Below are 23,136 nucleotides of genomic sequence, written 5' to 3' on the forward strand. Positions count from 1 at the left end.
GGAGGAGTAGAGGGTGGGGTCTGGGGAGGAGGGGAGGGACCAGCACAATTTGAATCCGACTTGATTTTGAACTCAGGCCTGGATTCCTCTTCCCCCACTTTGCCTCCAGGTGCTAGGGGATTAAAAGCTTCTAGAGGGTGGGTCATTGCCTCCAGGCATGCAAATTTAAAGCAACAATTACTGTTAGAACTGGGAAAAGCTGAGGGAATCTCTTCAGGTTTCTCTGAAAAAGCATGGTTGGGAGAGGGAGAGATATTTCCTTGTGTGAGTAAGTTGCTGGCTCTTTTAACAAAAATAAAAAGAAAAATAGAAAATCCACAAAAACAAAGCATTAACATGATCTTATCTCCCATTTGTCTGGTTAAACAGACTAAAATCAAAAATAGGATAATTAGGGAGTTTAAAAGGTCCATTTGAAAAAATTTAAAGGAAAACACAGCCAGTACACCAGTACTTAGCAGTTAAAGGGAGAGGGAGGGGAAATTTCTTACCCAACCAGAAGATCAGAAGAAGACTAAGGGTTAGCTTTCCTCTTCGTGGTCAGCCATCTGTTAAGGGGTAAAATTCTAGCTAGTCTGTCTAAAATATCTAATGAGTGGTCGCCAATAAATTATAAGCTTTAGCAAGAGTTAGACTTTTAAGCATTTATTAAGGAGAATAAGAATTTGGTAAAGAGAGAGAGAAAGGCCTAGATTCCTATCTATTAAAGGGAGAGCACATTTCTAGCTCCCTTCTCCGCCAGCGTCCTCAGGAAAGAGCCCCAGAGTCAGCGCCAGTCTCTTCCTTCCTCCTCCCACTAGCCCGCGTCACTTCCTGACTCCTGGTCTTACCCTCAAAGACCTTCCCTTCATGGGCAGAACTCTTCTACAGTAAGTATCCAGCAGGTGGCGTCATTCCAATCGTTACAAAAGTTATGTCCCAAAGTTGAAATTTTTTAATTTAGCCATTTAAAATCCTTTAAACAGATATGGATACCTTTATATATGGATGTTTTTTGTCTTCACTTTCATTTATGTTGAAACATTCATACTTTGTTGCTTGTGCTTCTCCAATGCCATAGCACGTCTGGAAGTTGTCTTGGATTTCCCAAGGCTGCTCCAGGGTAATGTAAGCTGTGGCAGGTTTTATGTCAAGGTGAAAGACTTGAAAGGATATAAGAAAGATGACCAAATATTCCATGGAATGATCTCTTCTTATAGTGCTCATGAGGAGAATGAGCAAAAAGATGACCTTGAAGTAATTACAGCTGATTTGTTGCAAAGGATGGGAGGGAGAGAAACTTTAGGATGATTTCATCAAAATCCTCCACGGGATGTGGGCACATACATTGTCATTTGTTATGATGGTATAAAAATTGTTGGATAAGATGGTTTAGGGTTAAGAAATAAATGAAGCTGGGGCAGCTAGGTGGCACAGTGGATAAAGCACCGGCCCTGGATTCAGGAGTACCTGAGTTCAAATCCAGCCTCAGACACTTGACACTTACTAGCTGTATGACCCTGGGCAAGTCATTTAACCCCCCCAATGCCCTGTAAAAAAATTTTTTTTAATTAAAAAAAAAATGAAAGAAATGAAGACAAAGGAATGCAGACTATTTGGAAACCTCAGGAAGAAAGCTTGAAGGTACTGTACCCAGCAGGTGCCAAATAGTGTCATTAAAAATGAAATTAGTATGTCCTATGAGTTAACAAATGACTGAATTATTTTTGAATCAAATGTCCTAGGCTTTTGGACAATTGGCTAGGTAGAAACAGCAAAGTCAAGAACAAATCTAAGAAAGAGAGAGAATCCTGGGAAGATCAGGGTAAGTTACAGATTTCCTAGGGACAGTACTCTGTTCACAACACCAAAATAATAAAAGTAAAAAGCCCCCCAAATATAAATGACTCAACAAGGACAAGAAGATGATACGTGAAAGACTCTGAAAAAGTAACTGAACACTAAGTCAGTTGCCATCACATCAGAGGCTATACTACTTCCTACCTCTTTCCACACCAGAGCTGAGCTATAACTTAAAGCTGCTTCAATTTTAGTCACTCAGTATTTTTTAGAGTTCATCCCTTGGCAAGTCTCAGTGTAACCCAGCATAAGATGAATCAAATCACCCCTTTGGTTTAAGAAAGAAACAGGATATCTGTCGAACCATAGGGAGCCTTGAGGACAAGAGTGAAGGGGGAAAGAGACCACAGCACTAATTACTGTTAATTATTACAGCAAAAGAGGAAATAGGAAGCCAGTAGAAGTGAGGAAAAGAGAGAGGAGAGACCCATGTTCTCAGATTACCTTTCAGCACCACTCTATTGGATACTTTTGAGACACCCTTACAACTTGCCTCCAGTTGTTAATCTAAGGACTGAAGAAAGGTAGTTTCAGTGAGGACAGTAGAACCCAGAAAAATGGGATTAGTAAAGATGGAGCAAAAGCCCAAATTTTGGAATCCCCCTGAAGTAACGTACCAAATAGAGACCTTCCCCTCTGAGGAAAACAGATCTCCTCCATCTTTGTTGGTCTGAGAGAACAGCAACAAGGGCAACAACAAGGAGGGGCAGAAAAATGTAAGTCTCACTATGTAATTCCACTACTCCATGAACTCTTGTCACTCCCACGTGCCTTTAGGAGTAGCTGTTATTTCATTTTTGTCTTATCCTTTTAAAATTAATGTGCATTATAATTGGCACAGTAGGACATATGTATAATTTTATTTTTTTTTAATTTTAGCAGGGCAATGAGGGTTAAGTGACTTGCCCAGGGTCACACAGCTAGTAAGTGTCTGAGGCCGGATTTGAACTCAGGTACTCCTGAATCCAGGGCCGGTGCTTTATCCACTGCGCCACCTAGCTGCCCCGACATATGTATAATTTATAAATAAGTTTACACAAATAGAAGAGCATTCAAATTTATTTTACTGATATGATTGCACAAAGATTTAGAGATCATTTCTGTGATTAAAAAACTACAATAAAGAGAAACTGAGGCACAAAGTTCTAAGCATGATCAGTTTATTAGCAAGGTTAGCAGTTTCCAATAAATGGGAATCAAGGCTCCTCAGTAGCCTGGATTGCATCTAACAGCCAGAACAACTCTTTTCTGCAGTTGAAAAGGCAGCAGATTATGTAGGGTACCAGAAATAGTCTAGTAATGTAAACTAAACTGAGACTGTAATTGGTCTAACACAAAGATGGAGGGTGGGCTTACATTTGGCTTGCCTTGGGATTAGCAGGACCCATGGAAATAGAAAAAAACATAAGTTTGATTGACATCTTCTGGAAAATCTCTTGGTGGGCAAACATCCTATGATCAGGTTGACTCACATTACTCCATGGTCAGCAGAAGCTTTGTGGTCAGGCTGTTGCCCATAGGAATAGGGAAATTAAACTCTTACAAACTATACCACGAAGTCCTATACAATCAAGTCCAAATCTGATCCATAAGTACTGATACACTGATTAGGTACCATTCTCAATCAGTAATTAATAAATAATACAAAATAAAGTGGGGTATCAATTTTCAACTTCACAGTTTTAGAATTTGGCATGCAGCTAGATGGGCAGCCCGTTTGGTTAATCTGTAACTATATTTATCTTGGGCAGATAAACAGAGCTGGGACCTGAATTGAATAGGAAGAAGAAAACGAATTGCTTTTCAACTTTTTACTTCCAGCAGTCCCAAGATGCTTCTGTTTTCTCAGTTATTCTATCAACACACATTTATTAAGTTCCTGCTATACATATAAAAAGAATAATACTATCCGTATTCTCAAGAAGCTTACATTCCTGACAAGGAAGACACCAAGTCCATATGTCACTATACGTGCAATAAATACAAACAAATGTAAGGAAGTTAATCAGAAGTAGGGAGAAAGGGCATTAGCATTTGGGGATGTCAGGAAAGAATGTAGAAGATGATATTTGAATTGCATATTGAAAGAAGAGAGGGGTTCTGTGAGGTGGAGGTGAGGAGGAGCTGCATCCCAGACATAAGGGATGTTGGCCAATGCAGAGGCACAAAGGCAGTAGAGTGTTATTTGTGAGGAATAGCGGGAAGGCCAATGTGGCTCTATTTTAGAGTACAAGAGGAACAGTCAGCTAGTGCCTGCAGTGTGCCTGGCACTGTACTAAGCTCTGCTGATAAAAGGCAAAAAAACCCAACCCCAGCCCTTTTCTCGAGGAGCTCAGAATCTATAGGGGGAGACAGTGTGCAAATAACTATGTACAAACAAGATGGATTGTGGGTAATCTCAGATTGGAGGATTCATTGGGAAAAACTTCTTACAGAAGGTAGGACTTTAAGACGTGAAGAAAGGCAGGAGGCAGAATTGGGGAGGGAGGAGCATTCCAGGCATGGGCACAGCAGATGAAAATGCTTAGAGTTGGGGGAGTCGTGTGGAAGGATCATGAAGGAGGCTGATGTCATTGAATTGTAGCGTACGTAGAGGGGAGTACAGTGTGGAAAACGCTGACAGCTGAGTGGAAGACGGACTGGATTGAGGAGAGACTTGAGTTAGGGAGACCAACTAGAAGACTGTTGTGGTTGTCCAGGCATGAATGAGAGGCCTGTACTAGGGTCATTTTGGCGTCATGAGGGAAAGAAGACAAGATGATGATTTTGGTGTTTTCTGTTGCAATTTGAGCTGGCCATCAGATTGGATCTTCCAGGTGTCTTTACCTTAGTGGAGACATTGCCCAGTTGAAGCTCTGGTCCTGAGTTCTACAGGTTCCAGTTTTACAGTTTACCCCTCAATGATCAGGGCTGGGGAGGATAATTGAAGAAAGTCACATTTTATTGTAGTTGCTTCCTGTCACCTAAATTTCGTTAAAAATCTATGTCAAAATCAGAGTGCTGAGGTTCTTACAGATGACTTGCCCACCCATTGTGTAATCATTTTTGTAAATTCAATTTCCAACAACTCTAGATATCACCTCATACCCACCAAACTGGCATAGGTTATAAAAGATGGAAAACTGCAGTATTAAAAGGACTATGAGAAGTCAGGTATATTACATTCACTACTGATAAGGCTAGGAATTGGTCCAATCATTCAGGAAAATGATTCAGAGTGAGGGAAGAAACATTAAAATATTCATTGTAGCACTATTTATAACAAAACTCTGGGAAAAAGCATGTCCAATAATTGGGGAAATGAACAGGTTGTTGTAGATAGATGTATAATAAAATATTATTGCACCCTGAGGAACAACGAATAGGAAGAATTCAGAGAAACAGGAGAAAATTTATCTGAAGAGTTTCAGGGTTCAGAAAGGAAAGCCAAAAAACAGGATCCAAGATCACAACAAAGTAAATCAAGCCAATATGAAAAGGCAAAAAAATGCAAGGCAGATACAATGAATGGACATCAGTACTAAATGACTAAAGTAGCCCACAAACTTCTTTTTTTTTTTTTAAGGTAAATGACAAAAGTGGAAAGAGATACATACAAGTCATTCTCATGACTTTTTAAAGGCCATTTTGCTTTTCAGGAAATGTACCAAAATATAGGGAGTTTGTATGTAAGTATGTTGGAATGTTTCTTAGAATGTAGCAACAATTTTTTAAAAGATTCTTTTGCAGAGGATATTTCCGACCCTGTCCCCCAATTATGGAGTGCTCATTATGTGTAGGCCACTAGCTTTCTCTCCATTTTTAACAGTATTTACAAATGGAGACTTAGTAATTATAAATCATTGGCGTAGACTTATTGAGCACCTACCACACTAGGTGCTTTCGTCATATGTTTTAGTGTAAGACAGTGGGAAGAGAGCAGTCTATGTAATAGATTTCTGCAAATGGAATATTGTTCTGTTAGGACATCTGGGTTCAGATACCACCTCTGATGATCATGAGATCCTTTTTCAGTTCATCTTAAGAAGTTTGTGAGAAAGGTGGTTTAATTAGCATTAATTTTATAGTTTAGAAAACTGCACCTCTGGAGAGGTTTGAATTAACCAAGATCACATTGCTATCAATTTAGAGATTCTTCTTTTCTGATCCTGATCTGGGCTCCTCCATCCCATCTCACACTTCTCCTATGAACCTGCTACTTTGCTAGGTTCAGCAAGGACTCTGGGAAAACCTGTGCACTCACCCTGTGCTTAAGGATTTTGTCGTCTTGGTGAAGACAAGCCTCACTTGTACTTAGACATGCAGAATTACATGCATAGAACTACACAGTAAGCATAGAAATCAAATATTTAATTATGTGGAATCAACTATGCTTTATTGAAGTTCAAAGTCAAGGAAAATAATGTGGGTAAAGAAATTATATCTATGGATAGATATTTTTTCTTTTTCTTTTCTTTTTCTGTGTGTGTGTGTGTGTGTGTGTGTGTGTGTGTGTGTGTGTGTGTGTGTGTGTGGCAATTGGGGTTAAATGACTTGCCCAGGGTCACACAGCCAGTAAGTGTTAAGTGTCTGAGGCCAGATTTGAACTCAGGTACTCCTGACTTCAGGGCTGGTGCTCTATCCACTGTGCCACCTAGCTGCCCCTGGATAGATATTTTTAAAGGTCATTTTTTTGTAATTAGAAATGCTGTGGGATGTTTATTCCATTATCTCTCCCACTATGATCTGTGTTCTCAACTATTTATTAAAAATATATGAAGTATCATCTCATGTTCATCAAATTAGCAAACAAAATTTAGCATGAGGGAGAATTTAAAACATAATTGTATAGCTAACAATACTTTTTATAAATATTCATTTCCATTTCCTAATGAGGGGGAAAAGTAGTTTGAGAAAAGTGAAAATAGCTGGGCACAAATTCTTTGCTTACTCTTTTCTCCCCCAAGGAGTACCATGTAATTGTCCTCTTGTTCCATGTGTGCATCACTCTCAGCATAGCAGTGTTTGCTCTAACTAGGAAAAGGTCTGTTCTCTTGCTTTTTCTTCCCCAGAGCATCCAGACAGCTCCAAAAAGACTTCAAAGGCCCATCCAAAAGATGAAGACTTTGAAGGGGCTCCATGGAATTGTGAGAGTTGCACCTTTCTGAATCACCCAGCATTAAATCGTTGTGAGCAGTGCGAGATGCCGCGGTACACTTGAATCAAGAAGAGGCTTTTGAGGCTGAGAGTGAGGTTCTGAGCACCCACAGAGGAAGAGGAAACCTGGCGACTCCTTCAGACCATCTGACCAGTGTTTTCCTTTCCAATTTCCCAAGGGGAAGGAGATTTGAAATAGTATCCACTTGTCTACCACACTAAAGGAAAAAAAATAAGGGGGATGTTTTTCTTTCTTACCCACATTGTGTGCTAAGTGAAGGGATACTTGAAACCAGGAAAGGATTCACTCCTCAAAGAATGTATACAGGAAAGCCAAGAGCTACTCCTGTTTAATCCCTATGGCTATATTTACTGCTCAGTGGCCCTTATTTCTTAAACTTAGAACTTTGAGTCACAGTGCAAACTGTTACAGTTATCTAGACAAATTGTGACATGCTAGCACAGACTCACCTGATCACAGCGTGCTGGAAAAGAACGCTTCCCTGCTCTGCCAGATTGTATCCTGCTGAAAAAAAAAGTCAGGAAAAGGCAACCAGATTATTGTAATGCACAGAGTAATCAGAGGGGGTTTGTAATTGCTGCTTTCTTCAGGGGTAATTTCAATCTCTATACACACACAAACACACACACACGTCAGGACAAAGGCGTGAGCCTTATTTTACTGAAGGTACAATCAGAGGTGGTAAAATCCCTTTTGCTTGTACACTATTCATTAAGCTGTATCAACACTGGTAACTAACAGAGACCTAATTATGCCACATAATGGATTAAAAAAAAAGTTACTGCATGCTTTTATTAGGCTGTTGTGTCCCCATAAAGTCTGCTTTTATATGTGACACTCATCAGACTGTGCTTTGCTAATAGTACAGTGAATGGATGCCAAATGCAGACCAGTTCCAAATTCCATTTGGAATACTTGAGCTCAGCTGTGGTTATGTATGAGAAGTGTTGGCACCCTGTAACTTAGGCCTTTTCTCAGCTTCCAATTTTGTGAAGAATTTATAATGTTTACAGCACAGACAGTACTTTGTGCCACAATCCTGATTTAGCTGAAATATAATCAATATTAGCTATAAAGGTTTATTTGCACATTGTTAATAAACCACCATGTTGGAAACCGTACATGGCTAATCTTGTAAAGTTGTCCATTGCATTTTACGGGTCATAAAGGGACAAAAGGCTGGTCAGGAAATGTTATTAGTAGAATGATGAATACAGAGGACTTTAAAACTAAATCAAACTAGTATAGCTATAGAGTTGGTACCTTTTCTGCAAAGGTAATGTTGTCAGTCATTCAGATAATCCAAATAGCTATATTAAAGCACTCCATCTTTATGAAACCACAGTTTTGGAATGTGGGTAAATGAATGTAAGGTAAAGATCATATATGATGGACTAAGATATCACCACTGATGGAAAATTAGGTGTAAGGGATTTTATTATTCCACTTTGTTAGTATCATTTAAAGAACAGAGATTTTTCTCTCTCACTGATGCCATTTTTCTGCATTGCTCAGAACAGGATTCTGCAATCTTTCCTCATGTTAATGAGTCAAGACAGCAGTAAAATGAGCAGGTCTGCCATTACTAAAGAGATACGAGTTGTACTACTTGAATTAGAAAACCAATCTCTGGCAGATATTGAAAAGCAAGCTGCACTAATAATCATAACAAAACCAAAGGCATCACAGCTCTTAATAGTTTTTTGTCCATGACCCATTCAGAGTCCATCAAAATTCTTATGATTTCACACTCCAACACAGCCTCAAAGGTATTTTTCTCATGTGTGGAAGAATACCTAAAATGCATCAGTTTGTCTGACAGAATAAGGATTTTAGTGTGCAATTGTGGAATCACACCGATTAAAAACATCTCTGCCACAGCTATGGCAAAACTGTGAAAATAGTGGTGAGAAAGCAGAAGAGCTTAAAAAAAATGAACACTTTTTTCAAAAAAGTTCTGTAACACTGGTATCTGTTAATCTTGTGTTTTCAGCAGTCATGTACCAGTTCTATTGTTTCCATACACCAATACCTTTGCCTTCCTATGGTTTCACATCTCTTGTTTATTGATGGTCAGCCCTGTTTAAAAATAATATGTGAGGGGGAAAATACTGCTTGGTGTCACTCCAGCTAAAATACTTTACAATAACGCTGGCATTCTAGAGTGGCAGCATCCAAATTGACCGTTATCAGTTATTCAGCTGAGAATGGAAGTAGCATGTTTGAAAATATTTTGCTATTTTATTAAGACCCTACAAAACTGACTTTTAAAAGAATTCTGCATGAAATGCATCAAAGTAAATAAGTTGCTACCATTCAGTAGATGCATGGTTTCTGGTATTTGGTGATATTTCTAGTCAATCATAGGTTTCACCTGCCAGGGAAATTTTTTAAAAAGAAAAAAAATGTCCTTGGATAGATACTTAGAGTGAATGAAAGAAATAGAGGTTAATTTTAAAGAGATATTGTGTATGCTAATTTTCTGGCTGTACAAGAGATATACCAGTTTAGATTGTCATTATTTTAAAAAAATGTGAAACTTTGCCGCTGATAGACTAGATATGCTTAAATATTTAGTGTATAAAGAATGTGTTCTTGTGTCCAATTTAAGCATTAAGTCACCAAAATTTAAGAAGTGGGCAATACCTTTGAAAATTAGAATCTAGTGATATTGGCATAGACAGACAATGGCATATAATTGAAAATTATATTAACTTCAGTTCAGCCTGGGAGATAATATGCTGATGCTGTTTTGTTCAGTGTACTGCTGGTTTCTAATAAGAGCATTTCTGTTAACATGCTACTATGTTGGTACATATGGTAACGTACACAGTAGAACATAAACTTATGACATTTCACTATACTGATAAGCTTTTAAAAAATAAATTATATTTAACTATCTTAAATTATGGAATAGTTCTCTAAAATTTTAATTGTGAATAGAGGAGCCAAAGTCCTTCCAAGCACCCTAAAATGCATTGATTTGATGATATTAACTGTTTGGTGAAAGAGTTAGAGGGTTGGGGAGGGAGAAGGGGGCTGGTTGATAAAGGAAGCTGAAGAAAATCCATTTGTAAAGCAGTAGACTTAGAGCAGCAGATTAATGATGGTAGGGAGAGGAGTGGTGCTATTATGTTTGTGTATTTTCCCACAAAATGGTAAGTGTGATGAGCAGTGTAATATTTTTAAAGAGCTGGTCTCAATCTTAGTACTTTTTGATTGTAATAAAAAAGAAATCAATGTCTCAGTAAACTTTGTTATTGCTTTATGTCACAATTATCTGGATCACATATCCAGTCTTTCTGTGGCAACAGATATAGAAAGCAAATTATAAATTCCTTTTGAAATGATATGAATGAGGAAAGCAAAAACATAAAAATTATGTTAAAAATGTACAGAAAAATTGATCTTAAAAAAGAAGTGGTACACCCTGGAATGTGAAAATGTCTTTTTCTAGTTAAAGGTTCAGTTATTTTAGTTTTACCAGTGTTAATGAAATGACTTCATGCCACAACTATTGCATTACACATACACATACACACACACACACACACACACACACACACAAACACACAAATATATATCTGCAGAAAACTAGAAGTGAAAAGTGTACTTTGCAAAACCGGAATAATTGGGCACTGACTGTGTTGCATCACTACTGTATCTTATGGAAAGATTAAACAGTATTTTCCTATTTTTAATTTTGATGGCATTTTCCACATTCACCAGAGGTACATTTTCAGTATTATTTACATCCTCAAATATTTAATACACGTAGACTTTGCATGACTTGAGCCTTCAAAGGTCAATGGGATTATGACATTAGTTAATTTTAATTTTTCAAAGCCATGAAAAGTTTTTTTTTAAAGCTGAGCATTTTTAAATTTTTATTTATAATATCAATAATGTACCTAATCCATATTTCCCTATTGTAATAGGATTGATCACAATTTTTTTCATTAAAAGCAAGAGCTTAATAAATCTTGTAAATATGGTGTCTCTATTTTAGATTTCTGTGTACGCTGTGAATGAAATTATTTTGAGATGAAATTGTACAAAGGCATTTAAAAGGCTATGCATGCATCATACCTCCAACCAGTACATATTCGGAGAATCGCAGATTCCTGCAAAATAAATTAATAAACTAAGAAAACACTACATTCTGTATCTCTTTCTGTGTGGAGTTGAATATAACTAAATACAAATTTTTAGCTTTAGGATCTATATTTTTATTCTGAAGAGCACTCTAACCCACTAATATACTCTTCTGTTATACTTCTGCTCCTCTTAATTGCAAAAGAAAAAAAAAACTTCTGTATTTTAAGTTCATTGCTCTGTTCTTAAAAAATCTAGTAAGCATATAAAAATAGGTTTGCATGCATGGCAGTAGAAAGTTTATGAATCAGAGCACGATACTGTTTATCTGCATTTTTATGAAGCTCTTTATTCTGCATTTTAACATTTGTTATGTAATATGTAAAAGGATGAAGATTTATGCTATTATCTTAAGAGGTAATCTGAGTATTTATAATTAACTCTGAAAAACCATGTAGCTACACACCAAGCCTAGGTCAGTCCTTAGTCTGCTTTTACCAGGTGTTGTTTGGGAGTTGTTGAACTTTGATATAAAGGAAAATGTAGGAATGAAATGCAAATAAGTCTCTCAGGAGAAAGATCTCTTTACCATTTTTATCCACCCAGAATTAACCCTTATTACTTTTGAATCAGAAAACGTGTATTTTCAGTATTAAAGTTTTTTGTTAGTGGTTCTTAAATTTTTTTGTAAGTTCTTAAGATACTTGCTTGGATCACCATTACATTTTATGTTCATGATTGACCAAGTCAATCTTTAATTTGGGGGGAACTAGAAAACTCCATAAGTTTATCTTTATATAGTCTAAATCACATTCTCTGATTCAGTATATTTGTAGACTAATTGTACAAATCAGAGGAAAGAATAGTGTGGAAAAATCAAATAGGATTTTTTTTTTGGCAATATTTTAAAGCTTTCATGGGTTTTTTTTTTAGGGGGGGGATATTTACACTAAATAAAAATTATATTCCATTGCCTAAACATATACAGTTTAGAGGTGACTTGGGCAGTCAGTTTATTGTGGAAACAGCCCATTTTGAATTTGAGATATTTTCGCAGAAAATCCACAAAAAACACAGTGGACAATTATAATCATGAGTTCAACATAAACATTAGTTGGTGGTGATGCTAATTTATTTCCTAACAATGTATGGGCCTAGTATTCAAGTTAGACCTCTGCTCTCACTAACAATTAATAGCTGGCGTTTATATAGTGCTTTAAGGTTTAGATTACATTTTACAAATATCTCATTTGATCTTCACTACAACCTTTTGAGGTAAATGCTATTATACCCATTGTACAGATGAGGAAATAGCCTGAAAGTGAAAAGTGACTTGCCCAGAATCACTTAGTAAGCCCTTGAGGCAGGATTCCACCTCATATCTTCCCAAGTCCAAATCCAACAGCTGTGGCAAACTGCCTTCTCATAGTGTGGAAGTGTTTGAGACTGGATTTGAACTCAGGTTGTCAAGGATTCCAAGTCTAGTATTCTATCCATTGTGTCACCTAGCTGCTTCTGTGGAGTCTGTGAGTGCAGTTAGTATGAAAATGAACCAAAAGACATGTGTGAGAATCAGAGTGCTATCAACCTGCTGAGAAAGATATTGCAGGGAAGCTCCGCCATGAGAAGAAAGTGTGAGGTGACCTCTGGAGGTTTCAAAGGTCAGATTGGCATCTGGAAGCGATGTCTACCACCTGTGGGTCGTGTCAATCAGAGCTACCAGCTAATTAGCTTGGAGCTGTGTGTGTGTGGATGGCCCTGTTTCCTATTTCACAGGAGGCTTCTGGGAAAAGCAAGGGTCTTTGTGTTTTGGACTTTGGGATTGGTGGGAGGAGGGATGCTGGCTCTTAGATAGCTAGATGAAGGCTGTTTTACCTCTCTCTTCACTAACTTCTAATACATTTTAATAAATACATAAAGGCTAAACTCTTGCTAAAACTTCTAGTTTAAGGCGACCGCTGATTAGATTTTAGACATCACAGCTAGAATTTTAGACCTTGCACATGGCAAATAGCCCAGGATGGGAGCAAAAATATCAGCAGTGGATTGTATATACATATCCATGTGTGTGTGTGTGTGTGTGTGTGCGCACGTGCGCGCACTGCTCTGACGATCATTCTATGAAATTCATGCAGTATGCATACATACACACACACACACACCTTCTAGTCAAGACAGCTATAAAAAATGGTGGCAGGCATTTCAATTACATATACCTACTCCAGCCAAAAAAAAAAAAAAACCAAAAAATCTCACCAGGCTGAATAATGATTAAGGAATCCAATAGCAAATTCTAGTATGTGACTACTTCCAATGCAGAAGAATCAGTTAAAAGTTCCTAGACATTAGGAAGGAGGCCATCAGCAAGGCTATCTCCAACACAAGCAACCAACCTGGCACTTACCCAGCATGACCAGGGACATTTAGTCAGTGAGTCCCTATATTCCTATATTGGAAAGCAAGAGTGAAAGGTTTCCGTAAGAAGGCCCTGCAGTAGTCAGGGACCCACAGTTGGTACCTTGGTAATCACAAGGCCCAGAAACACAGACTAGGACATCCTGGGGCTTTGCACTACTAAATATCCCAAACCTAAAAGATATACGGGTGCTGAACTATGTAAGGTAAAAAGCAGATCAGGAATTTAGAGGTCTCAGGTTGAGACTGAGCAGAACTACCACCCCAGCTGAAAACACTGCAGGGAGAAGAAACTGGCTCTGAACAAAGCTTTAATTCAGGAAAGTGAATAAGCCAATATCAAGAATTATTGTAAATCTAGAGAAACCTAAAAATCCTACCTATAACAATTACTACATTAATACTTAGGAGAAATGAAGCAATAGATAAATGAAATGAAATATCTAGAAAGAATTGGAAATATAAATAAAAAGAGAAAGTGGTAAACAAGTAATATATGCCTTGAAAACTAGAATAAATCAAACAAATGGCTCTATGAAGCAACAAGAAATAGTGGAACAAAATTTTAAAATTGTGAAAGAACAAACTATCTGCTGTCAAAAACAGACTTTGAATAGAGAGCAAGGAAATAAAAAAATCAAAGACTTGATTGGACCAAGATAGTGAAGTAGAGGGAGCATTCAAGCTAAATTCTTCACATTTCCCTCCAAACAACTTGAAAAAATAATGCATCAGATCAAATTCTGGACCTATGTAGTCAACAGGAATTCATGATGAAACACTTTTCCCACCCAAGACAATTTTGGTAAGAGATTTATAGCACTGGATATAATAATAGCTGTGGGTCATAGAGGCAGTAGCAGTTTCAGAACATCTCACCACCCAGAGACAAGGAAATTGGATGACTGGTCATAAAAAGACTACAGGGGACTCATAGTACTGGGTGCAGGACCAGATGCTATTGGGCAATTCTACTGCTCATTACCTGGGTAGCATTTCTAGTGTGAAGAAGAGTCCTTGTCGTCACAAGAAGTGACTGGTCAGTTTGGTCCTGGGTAAGGACCAAAACACAGGACAGGAGAAGAATGACTACATATCTCCCTGGATCATACCTCTTTGAAAGCACTAAAAACTTGCTGATCCCCAGAACTAGCTATGAAAACAGTAGAATGAAAAAGTCTGGAGCTTGGGACAGTGATACCTCCCCCCCCCCCAGGATGAAAAACCCAACTCTAACAAAGTTTAAAGTCAATAAGTTTTTTTAAATGAGCAAACAACAACAAAAAGAACCTGATCATAAAAAGTTAATAGAGTGACATGGCTGCTCAAGATAAATGCAAGTAGAGAATTCTATGAAACTATCAACAAGCAAAGCCTCAAAGAAAAATGCAGATTGGACAGAAGCCCAACAAGAATCCTGGAAGAGCTAAAGAGAGTGTTTTTATTTTGTTTCATTTTTTTTAGAAGAAAAAAGCTTTTAAAAATCAATTAAGATGGGTAGAAGAATTGGGGAAAAAATCAAGAGCCACACAAGAAAATCCTGGAAAGAGAATAGTTTGATAAAAGAGGTCCAAACAAATTTTGTTCTTGGGTTTTTGTTTTTGTTTTTGTTTTTTTTAGTGAGGCAATTGGGGTTAAGTGACTTGCCCAGGGTCACACAGCTAGTAAGTGTTAAGTGTCTGAGGCCAGATTTGAACTCAGGTACTCCTGACTCCAGGGCACTGTGCCACCTAGCTGCCCCCCAAACAAATTTTGAAGAAAATAACACCCTCAGAAACAAAATTGGCCAAATGATAAAAGAGACAGAAACCCTCACTGAAGACAAGAACTCCTTAAAAAGCAGAATTAACCAGATGGTAAAAGAGGTACAAAATTTTATGGATGAAAATGAAAATAACTCCTTAAAAACCAGAATTGGCTAAATGGGGTGGGGGGCAGGGTTAAGAGGTACAAAACTTAACTGAAGAAAAAAATTCCTTAAAAATTAGAATCGGTCAAGTGGAAGCTAGAATGACTCCATTAGACATCAGGAAACAAAAATTGAGGATAAAAAATAGAAGTAAAAGAAAATGAGAAGAAAAAAATAATAATTTATTACAACTGACCTGGAAAACAAAAGAGGGATAATTTAAGAATTACTGGACTACCTGAAAGGCATGATCAAAAAAAAAAGCTCCTAGACATCACATTTCAAGAAATTATAAAGGAATATTACCCAAATATCTTAGAACCAAAGCAAAGCTGAAATTAAAAGAACCTACCCATTACCTTCTGAAAGAGATCCCCAAATGAAAACTCCCGGGAAAATTATAGCCAAATTTCAGAGCTCCCAGGTCAAGAAGGAAAGATTGGAAGCAGCTTGAAAGAAACTGTTAAGGGCTAAAATTCTAGCTAGTCTGTCTAAAATATCTAATGAGTGGTCACCAATAAATTACAAGCCTTAGCAAGAGTTAGACTTTTAAGCATTTATTAAGGAGAATAAGAATTTGGTAAAGAGAGAGACAAAAGCCTAGATTCCTATCTATAAGGGAGAGCACATTTTTAGCTCCCTTCTCCTCCAGAGTCCCCAGGAAAGAGACTGAGACCGAGCGCCAGTCTCTTCCTTCCTCCTCCCACTAGCCAGCGTCACTTCCTGATGCCAAAGAAAAGACTCCTGGTCTTGCCCTCAAAGACCTTCGCTTCATGGGTGGAACTCTTCTACAGTAAGTCTCCAGCAGGTGGCGTCATTCCAATCGTTACAAAACCATTTAAATGCAGTAGAGGTACAGTCAAGATTGTACAAAATTTAGTAGCTGCCATTATGAAGGAGTGGAAAGCTTGTAATATGATATGTTAGAAAGCAAAGGAGCTAGGATTACAATCAAGAACAATCTACCTCGTAAAACTGAGTGTAATCCTTCAGGGGAAAAATGAATATTTAATGAAATAGGGGACTTTCAAGCATTCCTGATGAAAAGACCAGAGCTGAATAGAATACTAGAAATTCAAGCACAAGACTCAATCATAAAAAGATAAACATGCAGGAGAAATCATAAGAGACTTAATAAGTTTAAATTATTTACATTCCTTTATGGGAAGATGGTACATGTAAACCCAAATAACTTCAGCATTATTAGGGCAGTTAGAAGAAGTCTATATAGACAGAGGGTATGTATGTGAGTCATTTCTGTTGGAATGATCTAAAAAAAATAGAGGTTAGAAAGAATGACACTAGGAGAAGGGAGAAGAAGAATGGGGGTAAGTTATCTCATGTAAAAGAAGTGCATAAGGAGCTTTTACAGTGGGGAGGAAATTGGGGGTGAGGCAGGATACACTTGAACTTCATTCTCATCTGAACTAGTTCAAAGAGGGAAGAATTTAGTTTTGTAAAGAAATCTGTCTTACCCAGTAGGGAAGTAGGATGGCATGAGGTTAAGAGAAAGGGAGAAGTGGGGTGATAAGGCAGATTAAGGGAGATAAGGGCAGATTAACAGAGGCAGGGGTCAGAAGCAAAACTGACTTGAGAAGAGGCAAGGTAAGCAAAAGCATAAACAGAAGAAAATAGAATGGAAGGAAAGACATAGTAATCATAACTGAATGTGAATGGGATAAACTCACTTACAAAACAGAAATGAATAGCAGAATGGAAACCAGATTAGAAACCAGAATCCAACAATATGTTGTTTACAAGAAACACTTGAAACAGAAAGACACAAAGTTAAAATAAGGAGCTAGAGCAGAAATGCTTCAACTGAGGTAAAAAAGTCAGAGATAGCAATCACGATCTCAGACAAAGCAAACATAGAAATAGACTTAATTAAGAGATAATCAGGGAAACTACATTTTGATAAAAGATACCATAGTTAATAAAGTAATATCAATAGTAATGAACAGGTCACTAAACATATCCACCAAATGACATAGATTCCAAATTCTTAAAAGAAAAGTTAAATTAGTTATAAGAGGAAGACAAGAAAACTATATTAATGAGGGACCTTGCTTTACCCCTCCCCTTTCAGAACTAGATTAATCTAACCATAAAACAAATGTGGTTAAAGAGATGAACCAAATTTTAGAAAGGTTAGATCTGATAAATCTCTGGAGAAAATTGAATGGGAATAGAAAGGAGTATACCTTTTTCTAAGTTGTACATGGCACCTTTGCAAAAATTTATCATGTATTAGGTCTTAACAGTCTCACGAATGCAGAAAAGCAGAAATATTAAATGCACTCTTTTTTTTTTTTTACCATAATGGGATCAGAATTATATTTACTGAAGGGCCTTGGAAGAATAGATTAAAAATTAATTAGGGAGACAGCGAGGTGGTGCAGTGGATAAGGCACCCGCCCTGGATTCAGGAGGACCTGAGTTCAAATCTGGCCTCAGACATTTGACACTTACTAGCTGTGTGACCCTGGGTAAGCCACTTAACCCTCATTGCCCTCTCCCCCCCCCCCCAACAAAACACAAAACCCCAAAACAAACGAAAAAACAAAAAACAAAAGTTAATTGGAAACTAAACAGATAGTTCTTGCTTTATGTAAATTCAATTATGTAAACATTAAGCCCCAAAATAGAAATTCTGAAAATCAGATTAATAAAATTGAAAGTTAAAAAAAGTAAACTAATAAAAAACTAAGAACTGGTTTTGGGAGAAAACAATACCATAGTTAAATGATTGCTTAATTTGATTTAAAAAATAAAACAAGAAAACCAAATTACCAGTATCAAAAATGAAGAGGGTCAATACACCACCAATGAAGATGAAATTAAAGCAATTATTAGGACCCTTTTTGCCCAATTTAAATGTCAATAAAACTGACAATCAGTGAAATCAATGGATGTTTACAAAAATATAAATTGCCCAGATTAACAGAAGAGGAAACAGAATACTTAAATAACTCCTTCTTAGAAAAAGAAGCTGAACAATCCATAAATGAACTCCCTGAGAAAAAAATTCCCAAAATCCCCATGACCAGATAAATTTACAAGTGAATTCTAGGAAACATTTAATGAATAATTAATCCTAATATTATATAAACTATTTGAAAAAATATGTAAAGGAGTCCTGCCAAATTCCTTCTATGACACAATATAGTTTTTTTGTATATTTTTTTTGTGGGTGTCAAGATAATGGAATGTGATAGATGAGATTTGGCAGATACTCAGGAGCCCACATGAGTGGATTACTGGCTGATTTGACTGGATTAGTAGTTGACTAGATTCTAAGCACATCTGGCTGGTACTTGAGAATACTTAAGAAAGCATGGTTCTCAGAATCTAAAAAAACTTTGAACTTCTGGCCCAATCAACCAACCAGCTTGAAGAACCTCCCCATTCTGGAGGGGATAGGAAGGAGGAAAGGGAGCCTGTGCGAAGAGCTCTGTCTTTTTGGTCCCTGGCTTGGTGTGAGGCAGGGAAAGACAGAAAGGAGCTAAGGAAAGATAAGGCTTGCGAGGTTGTAAGAATTCTGTTCTCAATCTTTCTCTTTCTATATTTCAATAAACCCTTAAAAATCTAAACTCGTTTTATCAGTGATTTTAGTCAGTTTCCCCCAAAACTGGGGGAACAGATTAGAACCCACATTTAGAATTTTAAATTACACATGGGACAATGGGGGTTAAGTGACTTGCCCAGGGTCACACAGCTAGTAAGTGTCAAGTGTCTGAGGCCAGATTTGAACTCAAGTCCTCCCGAATCCAGGGCCAGTGCTTTATCCACTGTACCACCTAGCTGCTCCCCGCTCCACCCCCAATATAGTTTTGACACCTAAGCCAGAGAGGGCAAAAACAAATAAAGAAAACTATAGACCAATTTCCCAAATGAATATTGATGCAACAATTTTTGCAATTATACTTCTGGTTTTCCTGATATTGAACTAGTCCAGCAATACCTTACAAATATATACTATGGCCTGGTGGGATTTATACCAGGAATGCAAGACTAGTTCAATATTAGGAAAACCAGAAGTATAATTGTCCACATCAATAACAAAACAGCAAAAATTATATCATTATATTAATAAATGCGGAAAACACTTGACAAAATGCAACACTAATTCTTCTTAGAATACTAGAAAGCATAAGAATAAATATGACTTTTAAAAAATAATAAGTAGTATCTATCTAATACCAGGAGCAAACACTATCTGAAATGGAGATAAACTAGAAGCCTTCCCAATAAGATCAGGGGTGAAGAAAGGATGTCCATTATCATCTCTATTATTTAATATTGTACTAGAATACAGCAATAAGATATGAAAAAGAAACTGAAGAAATAAGAATAGGCAATGAGGAAACAAAACTCACTCTTTGAAGATAATATGATGGTATACTTAGAGAATCAATTTTGATGCAAAGTAGAGTGAGTGCAACTGGGAAAACATTCTACCTAGTAACAGCAATATTGTAACAGTGATCATCTGTGAAAGAGTTAGATGTTTTAATCAATACAATGATCCAAGAGAGTTCCATAGGACTTATGATAAAAAATACTATCTACCTCTAGAGAGAGAACTGATAAACTCTGAGTACAGATTGAAACATGTTAACATGGAAATGTTTTGCATGACTATACATATATAATAATTATCATATTGCTTACCTTCTCTGTGGGTGAGGGAGAGGCTAGAGGGAAAGAGTGAATTTGGAGCTTGAAATTTTAAAAAAGAATGATCAAAAGATAAATACAACAAACAAAAAGAATCAATGGACTGTAAGAAACTGTGATTAAAAAAAGGCATGGTCATTGTTTTTTAAAATCTTAATTCAGATTTCTCAGATTGATTAGAACTAGAGGGCAAAGCAAAAATACATTAAAGATATATGTGAAGTCATGCTCATCATCTCTATAAGGAGCCCAAGTAGGAAAAGTTCCAGAAATATCATAGTCCAAATCCGGAGCTGTGGGGACCAATTTTTAATTGGGGAGTGTTAGCTAAGTGGCTTGCCGCAATATTGGAGCAAGGAAGGAGACCAGCAGCCTCCCTCAAATCAGAACAGGATTTATTTTAATAAGAACGAACTTTAAAAACCAAAAAAAACACAAAAAGGATCAGTAGGATCAAGGTAAATGAAATAAAATGGGGAAAGGGAAATTATACAACCTGAAAAGATACCACCATCCAGGAATCAGCTGAGAATATGCAGCAGAACGCCTGTTGCCTTCCAGCTTCCCGCTAGAATGCCCAATTCTCCTCCCCCAATCCCAGAAACACCCCACACAGCCCCAGCCAATGGGATGGCTGCTCTGACAGTCATATGACTGCCCTCACTAGGCTTCAAATCGTTATAATTTTGCCAGGCCCATGTAGGCTTCGGTGAGTGGTGATGACGTGAGGTGCCAGAGCCATGGCAATGGCTACAACCAGTGGGTGGAGCACCGTGTGGTTTGCGGAGCCCCAGGCCAGTGTGCAGCAAGGCATAAAAACCTCAAATAACAATTAATTCTTTACAGAGCTTCCATGTCAAAGAAAAAAAAGACTGCAAGCATCAAGTACTAAGGAATATAAGACTTGGCAGCTTCCCCTATTAATGAAAGTAGAGCCTATAATATGTTTCAAAAGGCAAAAAACAAAACAAAACAAAACAAAAAAATGGGCTTACCACCAAGAATAATATCCCAAAAAGCTAAACGTAATCCTACAGGAGGGGAAAAAAAGGTAGATCTTTAATGAATAAGAGGCCTTTCCAGAATTCTTGTTGAAAAGGTAAGAGCTGAGTAGGAACTTTGGAATGCAAACATAGAAGTCAAAAATATCTAGAAAGGTAAAGTTATTTAAGCATTTGGAAGATAATATATGATGATGCAGCACTAATATTTCTGATAGGGGAGGAAGAAACAATTTTGTCCCTTCATAACTTTAATGTCTTTAAAGGGTATTGAGGGAGTTAAATAAGAAAAACAATATCTAGGAATGGATTGATTTTATTATGAGTTTTAAAGAGGGGGAAGAATAGGGAAGGTAAAAAAAAATACAGTAGTAGAATTAAGGGTGTGGAACTCGATATTTTTTGTTATTTGAGTACAAAAGAATATACATGTATGGAGGAATAAGGGCTGGGGGAATGGCCAATGGATGAACCTGATTCTTATGTGAACAAGACAAAAGAAGTTTGAACCCATAAATACAAACACAGATAGTGTGATATTGAAATTGTAACAATCGGAATGATGCCACCTGCTGGAGACTTACTGTAGGAAAGATCCACCATGAGGAGAAGGCCTCTGAGGGCAAGGCCGTGCAGCTTTTCTTTGGCATCAGGAAGTGACGTTTGCTTATGGGAGGAAGAGGGGGTGAGGCTGGCTCTTGTTTCTCTTTCATCAGGACTCTGGTAGAGAGTGGAGCTAAAAAAATGCACTCTCTCCCTTTGATAGATAGATGAATCTAGGCCTCTTTCTCTCTTCAACAAATTCTTATTCTCCTTAATAAATGCTTAAAACTATTGCTAAAGCTTATAATTTATTGGCGACCACTCATTAGATATTTTAGACAGACTAGCTAGAATTTTAGCCCCTTACAAAATGCATCAAACTCAAGAGGAAAATAATTAAGGAGAAAGAGAGATTATTAAATAGGATAACATAGGAGAAAGAATAGATGCAAGTAAAAGAAGATTCCTGATCCTGAAAGGAGATTAAAAAGAAAAGCAAGAAAGGAAACCAAAAGGGTTCTTATCATCGGGGAACTGCTGAACAAATTGTGGTACATGAATTTAATGGAATAGTATTGCACTGAAAGATCATAAGACAATGAAGAGACTCCTGTGAATTATGAAATGATGTAAAGTCAAGTGAATAGAACCAGGAGAACAGCTTGTAGAAGGGCAAGCAACATTGTTAAAAACAACAATTTTAAAAGACTTAAGGATGCTAATCAATGCAAGCACCTTCCTTATTGGGCTGTTATGAGAGTCAAATGAGTGTAATGTGTGTGTATGTATATATGTACATATGTACATATACACACATATATATGTAAATAATATAAAGCACTTTGCAAACCTTAAATGCTATATAAATGTTAGCAGTGATGATGATCATGATAGTCTGGTGGTGGTGGTGATCTATTGGGGGAAATAGGTATATGTATAATTATATAAATATTAATATTGCAAAAATTTAAGGTAGGTTTTTTGTGTGTTATAGGCACTAGTAGATGAGGAAATCAGAAGAAGTTTCATGTAGAAGGTGCAAATGGAGTGAAGTCCTGAAGGAAGTAAAGAATCATCCAAGGCATAGAAGAGGCAGGAATCTGTTCCAGGCATTGAGGATAGCCAGTAGAAAGACACAGACATAGGAGACGGATGTTAAGTGTGAGAAACAGGCAATTTGGCTGGATCATAGAGGATGGGAGGAAGAAAAAAGCATAGTAAGTTTGAAAGGGTAGACTAAGGCCAGGGTTGTAAAAGTCTTTGAAAATGAAGTTGAGTTCCTTGACTTTCTGAGGTGGATCATGGCTATTAATTAGAAAGAGTAAATTTTTAACTAATAACAGTAAAATTGAAACCAAGAAGTAAATGATTGATCTATTTTGGGAGAAGAATTTCTATGATGTCAAGGCACCAACTATGTTCAGTATACACAATATTGACTGTTCACTGTTCACAATGACTCAAGGGACAAATTGCCTCTAATAGCCTTTTATTGC

General features: G+C 37.1%; 1 protein-coding gene across 4 annotated transcripts in view; it reads left to right on the forward strand.

Moving 5' to 3' along the window:
* Positions 1-11,155, forward strand: part of TAB3 (TGF-beta activated kinase 1 (MAP3K7) binding protein 3) — an 89,413-nt gene extending 78,258 nt beyond the window's left edge. For all 4 annotated transcript variants that reach the window (XM_043994431.1, XM_043994434.1, XM_043994433.1 and 1 more), the window contains one exon: positions 6,891-11,155. In XM_043994431.1, the coding sequence (XP_043850366.1) occupies positions 6,891-7,039 (149 nt within the window). In that variant the 3' untranslated portion in view covers positions 7,040-11,155. The remainder of the gene's footprint in view (positions 1-6,890) is intronic.
* The last annotated feature ends 11,981 nt before the right edge of the window (positions 11,156-23,136 follow it).

Source organism: Dromiciops gliroides, chromosome 3 (assembly GCF_019393635.1).
Source record: "Dromiciops gliroides isolate mDroGli1 chromosome 3, mDroGli1.pri, whole genome shotgun sequence".
Lineage (NCBI taxonomy): Eukaryota > Metazoa > Chordata > Mammalia > Microbiotheria > Microbiotheriidae > Dromiciops > Dromiciops gliroides.